General features: G+C 41.9%; 1 protein-coding gene across 1 annotated transcript in view; it reads left to right on the top strand.

Moving 5' to 3' along the window:
• Positions 1–286: 286 nt before the first annotated feature.
• Positions 287–8,488, top strand: part of VPS8 (VPS8 subunit of CORVET complex) — a 30,063-nt gene continuing 21,861 nt past the window's right edge. Inside the window, exons 1-12 of the mRNA XM_032957078.2 lie at positions 287–553; positions 916–984; positions 1,102–1,229; positions 2,278–2,374; positions 2,961–2,993; positions 3,792–3,846; positions 5,062–5,186; positions 5,669–5,755; positions 6,138–6,205; positions 6,998–7,151; positions 7,677–7,736; positions 8,369–8,476. Of these exons, the coding sequence (XP_032812969.1) occupies positions 485–553; positions 916–984; positions 1,102–1,229; positions 2,278–2,374; positions 2,961–2,993; positions 3,792–3,846; positions 5,062–5,186; positions 5,669–5,755; positions 6,138–6,205; positions 6,998–7,151; positions 7,677–7,736; positions 8,369–8,476 (1,053 nt within the window). The 5' untranslated portion in view covers positions 287–484. The remainder of the gene's footprint in view (positions 554–915; positions 985–1,101; positions 1,230–2,277; positions 2,375–2,960; positions 2,994–3,791; positions 3,847–5,061; positions 5,187–5,668; positions 5,756–6,137; positions 6,206–6,997; positions 7,152–7,676; positions 7,737–8,368; positions 8,477–8,488) is intronic.

Below are 8,488 nucleotides of genomic sequence, written 5' to 3'. Positions count from 1 at the left end.
GAATTCGATTGGTTCACGCCGTGCGCTGCCCGTTAAACTATCCCCCCTCGTGGGGGAAACGCGGTCGGCGCAATGGTTCCGCTCGCCGATTTATCAACGCGTTGCCGTGTCGTCTGTCATTTCGTTCCTTTAATGTGTAACCTTTCGTGAGTCGCAAGGGCAGACGCAACATTTGAACTCCCCCCCCCTTTTTTTTGTCTAACACGTTTGCTTTGATTTAATGAAGAACAAAAAAAACATTGGGGGAGAACGCGGTGCGGAACTTGAAATCGCTTCAACCCACTGTTTCCGGTCCGGGCAATGTTCAAGGAAGAGGCAGCGATCAGCTGCTTGGGGTCAGGGGTCAGGAGTTGATCCCCATGTCAATATCGAACTCGCGTACGACAACGGCACCACAGCAGCACAAACCAGCAGCTTTAACTATCACTAACCAGCAGCACTCACCAGCAGCATAAGCAGCAGCACAACCAGCAAGAGGCACGATATGTCCTCCGCAGAGTCCAGCCCCAGCCGCTGTGCGTCTTTGGCTGATCTGACGGACGACATTGAGGAGGTGGGGGGGGCCTCGTAAACGCAATGAGGGATGTTGCGTTCGTTCTAAATATGTAGACATTGACGTCCTTTGTTTAACCAGGTTAAGAGCCCGTTGCGGTAAATTGTCTCGTGATCGACGTCCTTTATTTAGCCTTGTCAGAGCCCATTGCGATGAATCGTCTCTTATGATTGACGTCCCCTATTTAACCGGGTGAGGTTCATTGACTGTATCTCTGAACGATGTATTTTTTTTGTCAGGTGAAAGCATTCAGGCTGTGGAATCGGTTAATAGAAGTATCTGAGCAGTCCTATTTTCATGCAGGTCTAATGCACTCGAATTGCAATTCCGCACGCGCAAGCTCTATTTTCTCTGTGATACAGCTGGATGACAAAGAGTTTGACCTTCCTCAAGTGGACACACCACCCACATTGGAAAGCATTCTCAACGAGGTTTGTCGTAAAGCGCACATCAACACAGCCTGTGGGCCCGTTTTGTGAATTTTGTTCTGTTATGTTTGAGGTATACGTGGAGCTCTTTAAGTACGGCAGTGCCACATTGTTGTGCAGGATGACGAGGAGGAGAATCCTTTCCAGCTGGATGACCCAGCGCTCTTCCTGGCCGACGGTTCGGACGCTTGCTCCGTGGAGACGTCCTCACTGGCCAGCACAGACAGTGGCGACCGGCCCTACTCCAGGCACGCGCATCCTTGTACTATACAATGTGGAATATATATTTTTTTTTAAATACATCAAATCTAACTTGTGACCACATATCAAGACGTTGTACATAGGGATAGCCACATATATAGGGTTTGTTGAAGAGGGGTATTTTTGAGGGCAGTATATCGATGATAGAATGGGACGGGCCAGAGGAGGATTTGCAATAACATTGTGCGATACATGCAGAAGAACACACAAGGGATCGTTATATCTCTTGTGTCTTCACACGAGATACGACTTAAGACGTTAAAATGTATTTAATTTACACAGCGTGACGAGACAGTAATGCGCGTGAGAGACGCTATTAGCATGATTTTGCGTTTCTTAAATGACTTAATTGCTTTACACAGGAAGATGAGTAGAGGATTTAAACAAGGGAATGGATGCAGCAGTGCAAACAGGCAGAGGAATTGAATTCCGTACATGAGCAGCAGGAAGAGAAGTAACTACCAATCACACATTGAACCAATATGGACTGAAGATTTTAACGGAATGCTTGATTTGCTTGAGCAGACAGCACATAGTGGAGGAGATTGATATTAAATGAGAGAGGTATGTGGTTGCCGATCCATGGAAGATGGTGAAGATGATGATGCTATCGGTCTTATAATTGATGCAGGACTGTACATGAGTGATTGTTTTTTTCTCAACATCGGCTTTTGGAGGAGCAAGATACATCAAGGCCAATTTCCTCCAACTTTTCTAGGCTTCCACTTTAAACTTGATTTCTTTTCCCAACTAAATTATTGTTCAAAACGTCTTGGTCATCGTATACATATGGCAACTTGTGAAAAGTCTGGTAACCCATTGGTTATATTGACACTCATTTATAATGTTTAATGAAACATATACATTTGCAGAATTTTATTAGGATCTGAAATGTTATCATAAATTTAAACATTACCTTCAGGTCTCACAATATTGGTAAAAAGTTAAACCAGGTATTCCAGTGACTGCTTGCTTGTGTTTGACTGGAATCCTGTGTATGTGCGTGTGTATTTGTGTGCCCACTTCTCACCCCAGGAAAAAAAAGAAGGCAGAGCAGAAGAAACCTTTCCATGGCTCGGTGCTGAAACATGTCATCCTCAAGGGCGTGTCTTCCCAGATTGTATCTGCGGCAGTGAGTCCAGTGTTATTGTAATAGTGGCTGGTGGGGTTATGTTAATATAAATACTGAGCCTGTTTGTACCTCGATACTGAAGTTAGCTAATCTAGCTTGATTTGTGCTCTCCCACCCACTAACAACATTAAGTAGGTTAAATAGTCACCATTACTATCAAATGTCATGACCAGTTCACTTCTGAATAAAGGCTCCTCGTGTCTTTGCCATCTCTCTCGGTTATTTAATGTAAACGCTTTTTCTGCTCATGCGCTAATCTCATTGCTCAATCTCCATGGTAATTGTCTTATTGGACTATTTCCTTCTTTTCAATACAATTCCGTTACTAATCTTATCCATTGGATTTTATCTATTTCATTGTATCATACCCATGCCTGCTTATTTTGTTAAATCAATAGTATTTCTCTAATTTGAGTATTAAGAGGTGCGAATTGTTATATTCTTTCATTTTATAAGACATGCCCATTACAACTACAAGGTCCGATCATATGAAATGTTTAAACAGTACCAAGATTAACATGAGCTACTCTTTCATAGTTATTACTTTTTATATTTTATTAATTGTGTGCTATATGTTTTATTTTAGGACCGAGTCGAAGCTGGACTGCCAACTGCTATGGTATGTATGGTGTTTAGCTTAAAATAGTCACGAATTTAAATATATATTTTTTGGGTCTTTCGGTAAAGTCACGTAGATAGGTTCAAAGAAATTATCAAAAAATAACAAAGAATATGAATTCCTGCATCACGAAAGCTTTAAGTGCATTCATGTAAATTATATAAATGGATTGTATAATGTTTATTCATTTGCATACCCAACAGAACATTTTCTACATTATTGAATTAAACAAATCCAAATAGAACATTTTGTTATATGAAGAACTCGTTTATATTTTCTCTGACATTACTTTTTAAGTTTGAACATGGTTGAAACAATGCGGTGAGTTGGTTTAGCAATGCTGCACTGTGGTTTAATGAAAACAGGTTTTCTCCATGTCCCATGCATTTCCATGGTACAGACCTCACTGCCTTGAGCCTCTCCTTAAAGCTGACTCAGCCATAAATATTAAGTACCAGTTGTGATGTAACAGCAGAGAGGGAAAGGTACCCATGCATGCCTTGTGTGCCAACTGCACCTTGGGACTTGAGTTTGATTTCCAGCCACAGCTATCATCAGTGGCAAATATCTGAATTGATCCTGGGTCTCTCCTAGGTCGACTCAACCTTAAATGAGTGCCTGGAGTGGTCTCTGAACATCAGTACTCGGATAACAAAGGGTGCCAGGCGTAGTGATGGACATGCAAGCTCTTCTTTCACTTTACTGGTCTTATTAGATGCTCACTAAAGGCATTTCCCGCAAAAGTTTGTTGAAGCATCTTCAGACAATATTTGTGTGTGTGTTTTCATTATACCCTAGGCTGTCTCCAATGTGATCGCAGTGGGCACAGCTCATGGGTTAGTGCTAGTGTACGGTAAGTTCAGTGTCTATTTAATTCACTTTCATTTGCTGTTAATCCCATTAACATTGTAAATGCAAATTATGAAACGTAAAAACAGCAACTCATAATGTGTCCGAAGCTAGCGGTAGTGGCTTACACTTTCAAGATCTGCTGCCACAGACTCCAACAACTGTCCAAAACGTGCTTTGACATTGCAGCACTTTTGCAGTGTAAGCCTCACAATGTTGATCAATGCTCTACCCTTTTGTGTGCTTCCCTTTTTGTCGGAACGATGAGTAGGAAGAGGTAAGCTCACGGAATGCTCACAGCCTAACATTGATCCATTTTAGCTGCAGCCCAGACTGCTCATCGTAACCGCTCTTCTGGGTCAACTTTTCAAGTTTACCAATCTTCAGATGCATACTTTGTTTATAATTTAATTTGCATCTGTAAAGGATTGGTGGATGTGGGAAGCTGTACTGAGTTGGGTGACCATGACAGATTAATTAAAACCATGCCTTGCCTCTGCTTGCTGCTCCAGTAGCTTGAGTGCTTGATACAACTTAGCTTACTTCTGGGTTACTGACTTTGCTGATAAGCATATGGTCATGAGCATCATGCCCGTGGCATGTTGAATTTGTTAGCCTGATTTGTAGTAATTGTTAACATGAGGACTTGAATATGGTTTATTTTGGTCTTAACCAGGTGTTATTTATTGCTCTTTTGGCCTTGGTATTGTGTGCATCAGATGCTAACAAGGTATAATTACAGGTTGGCATGTTGGAATAAGTGCTGCCTGCATCATTCTAGGCATGTAACATTGCATAAATTTGGTTAAATCCGAATCTTACACTCACAATTCATACATTACATTTCGTGTGTAGAATTGATAACTCACAAGTTATTCAAATTTAATGTACATTTTATGTTTTTTTTTCTTTTTGGCTAATCTAGTGAACACAATTCTACAAACGAGACACTACAAATGAGATAATAAAAACAAGAAAAAATAATTGATGAATGGAATTGCAATCCCAAATCTTAAAAATGCATTAATTTTTTTTTGCAGGATGCATCGTTACATGCCTATAAGCTATCATGGCCAGGTGCTACGAGTTAGCTTGTTGGGTTGCTGTACGTTAGATCTTTATCAGGCGTTAAATGTCATTGTGTCGGGCTGGATATTGTATACACAAATCTCTAACCACCTGTTGTCTGTTTGCTGTGTTGGCCTGGGTTCTATATCAGACCCTAACCAGGCACTGAAGCTGTGTCTGGGCAGCACAGCTATAGGAGCACAGTATGGTGCCGTCTCTGCCCTCGGTATCAACCGCGACTGCACCCGCCTTCTTTGTGGCTTTGCCAAGGGGCAGGTGATTTATATTAGCTCATGCAGTGCTTGCGTGTTGGTGGTGCCACTTCTATATGCCACCCATCGTATGTCTTCATGATTTGAAATTCCTTATGCACATTGTATGATCAAGCGAAAACATCCAAGTGCGTTGTATCTTGGCCACAGGCCGATTCAAGTCCAATTAAAGGCTTTCAAACCATTGTCATGATCACCACCATAGCACCCTAGTTATGTCACTATATTATTTAAAACTGAATTGTAGTGACAGCACTAGTGTGCCAAATTTATGTTTTTGACATTTGTAATTGTTTCATTATAATATTGCGTATATGTATATCTGGATGAGATGTGTTTTTGTTTGTCTCTTCATTTGTGTCAGACAGTTCTGAACATATAGCCTCTTAATGTATATACAAGATAAAAGCTCTTTTTTATTGTCTTTCTTTACATGGTTGCTGGAGTGTGCTGATGTGGATGTGTGGATATTATGATAACCCACAGATCACCATGTGGGATCTGATCAATGGAAAGCTTCTGCGAACAATAACGGATGCACATCCTCCTGGCACAGCTGTTCTGCACATTAAGGTTAGTCCTGCCAGCCTACATGTAACCGTGGGTCATCATGACGAACAATTACGTGACTGGGAGCATTATTTGGGTAATAATTTGAGAGATTAAAGTGTACGGAAAACAGCTTCTCGCCTCCAGCCTAAAGTATTGTTTGAAGGTTTGAGCTATTAGGATTATATATTGATTGCATTGAAGAGGCTAAGATGTATGAATTCAGTACTCAGGCATTTGATGCAACAGCTTTCTGCCATGACCTCAATATTTCTTTGTGAAGTTTTGATATCATTATATGTATGTTGATATCTTAAAAATAAAAAAAAAATTGTCAATTGTTCTTCTTGGTTGAGTATGATAAGTTGTACACTTTTTAGATTTTTGAAAGTGGAAATGTTCTCAGTTCACAGATGATCCCACTTTAGCAATCTGCAATGACAGTGGGGGCTCTGTCTTTGAACTTGCTTTCAAGTGGGTCCCTTACACACATGCACATTATCATACTTCTTTATGTTAAATGTCATACTCTTTGTAACTGAATGCAATAATAATACTAATAACTTAGAGTACACTGCTGGATGAAGGCATTTCTACTCCTTGTCAGTCACAGGGGTTTATTTGACCATGCTTCGCTATGCTGACCATTGTGGGTTCGTGAAGGGGGGGTCCCAGGACCAGTTCATATATCAATCGCCGCTAAGGGGCCAACCATTCAGTACGTACGCAAAAATCTGTCAAAACTTGACCCCTCCCCCCCTCCGTGTACGCACGCGTACTTTTTACACCCCCCCCACCTGCGTACATAAGCTTGACGCAACCCCCCCCCTCGAATCCTATAAAACGGCCGATATTTAATCCACGCATAAACGATGAAGGATTAATAATATTAACGTGTTTAAGCAAACAGATAGTCCACCGCCGGACTATCTAACTCATTTGAAGGCCAATGTAGACAAATTATTATCGAGGCTTCACCCCCCCCACCCCCCCGTTTCCTATGCGCACACATTTGGGTTAACCCCCCCCCCCTCCATGCGTACGTACTAAATGGATGACCCCTGACGTTAGCCATGTCTAGGGTCGAACTCAGTTTCTAAGTTCATTGCACAGTTCGCACACCATTGCACCAATTTCCCCCCCCCAGAATGCAATACAATGATTCACTATTGCAAAACACCCTGTGATGTCTCGTTGAACGGAGAGGAATACAGAGCCAAGGAGATGTACACGACGAGTTCTGAGTTACTGTCCTCGCCTCTGCAGGAGGGTGATGGGCGTGCGGACGTGCGAGTCGCGCTGTTTGTTCAGTGGCGCGAAGGGGGAGGTGTGCTGCATCCAGCCGCTGTGGTTTCCCACCAACCTCAAAGAACACCCCATGTCACAGCACTTCCTTCTCGCCATGGCCTCTCTCACGAAGGTGTGTGTGTGTCTGTGTGCAGAGAGGACATGCAATGTGTCCATTCAACGTTTGTGATATACTCACGCAAGCCTGGTGTTTTATGTGTAATATCGGGCAAGATGTGTCGATTTAAATGCATGTGTAACACCAGCCTGTTCTGTGAATTGTCACAGTTTTGGGTCATGATTCGTTTTAGAAATTATTTTTCGTTTTGTGCCATCTTCTGCTGTTTGTATTGTGTGGTCTAATATGTTCTGTCTTGGATGTCTTATCTTGTATGTTCCATTGGATCAAATATAATGTTGAGTTTAATTTGTAGAAATCGTATATCATCATTTCTTACATGCATGATGGATGCATGTATTGTCAGTATACGAATTTTCATAATTGAATTGCTACATCCTAGTAATTATTACAGACGGGATTTGCTTGGTATCAAAATATGTATGCATGTTGAAGCAATATGCACGCACGTTGAAGGATTGTCACCATTAGTAATATTTTCATGATATGTTTTAATTAAAATATTTCATATCCTTGCAGATATTAATAGTTGGACTGAAGCCATCCCTCAAAGTGATGCTGTCTGTGTCCTATGGAAAGGTAAGTTGTATGTGCATTTTTTATAATATTGAAAGTACAATTTGGATTCTATAGCATCTAAATGCAAACACATGTCAAGACAATATAAGAAACAATGGGAGATGGCATCTCTTGGAAAGAAGGAGTATTTATATTATAAAGCGAAAAAAACATTTTTAGGCTACGTTAATGTGGAAGGTCGTGAGCCTGGACTTGAACAGTGGCATGGAGTTGAGAGCACTGGCGACTGGGAGGCTCCAGAGGTCAGCAGAGGAACAAGAGTGAGCTCCCACTCAGGGAAGTTTGACTGGTGTCTTTGATAGACAATCTTGGTTGCTGGAGCGGAGAATGCTTAAGAGGTAGAGTGATATGTGCTCATGGATGAGCTTAGAAGATAGTGAGTGCGATCCTGAAGTTGATCCAGAATTTGATTAAGAGTCAGTGAAGTCCGGCAGTGACATTTTGGATGATCTCGATTTGGTGATAAGGGATTTAGGGAGGCCGCAGAGAAGAGAGTTGCGCACATCAAGTTAGGATGTGATGAAGGAACGGACGAGGGTCTCGTTGCTGATTTACGCGAGTTGCAATGTACATTTTCTCTCGTGCTGGTGGCGTGAGTAATGTTGTGGACATGTTGCAACCCTTTACCTTAGACGAACCCGGCGAGCGTGCCGCTCATGGCATGGCACTTCACTTTGGTGAATGGCTCAGCAGACCCTGTGCTCGCGTTCTGCAGGGGCTCCGTCGTCCACTTCATCCTAGTGGGTACCCGG

The sequence above is a fragment of the Petromyzon marinus genome, chromosome 19 (assembly GCF_048934315.1).
Source record: "Petromyzon marinus isolate PM22_M1 ecotype Great Lakes invasive population chromosome 19, UKy_Petmar_22M1.pri1.0, whole genome shotgun sequence".
Classification (NCBI taxonomy): Eukaryota; Metazoa; Chordata; class Hyperoartia; order Petromyzontiformes; family Petromyzontidae; genus Petromyzon; species Petromyzon marinus.
The sequence above is the reverse complement of the archived record's forward strand: the minus strand, read 5'-3'. Positions and strand labels throughout refer to the sequence as shown.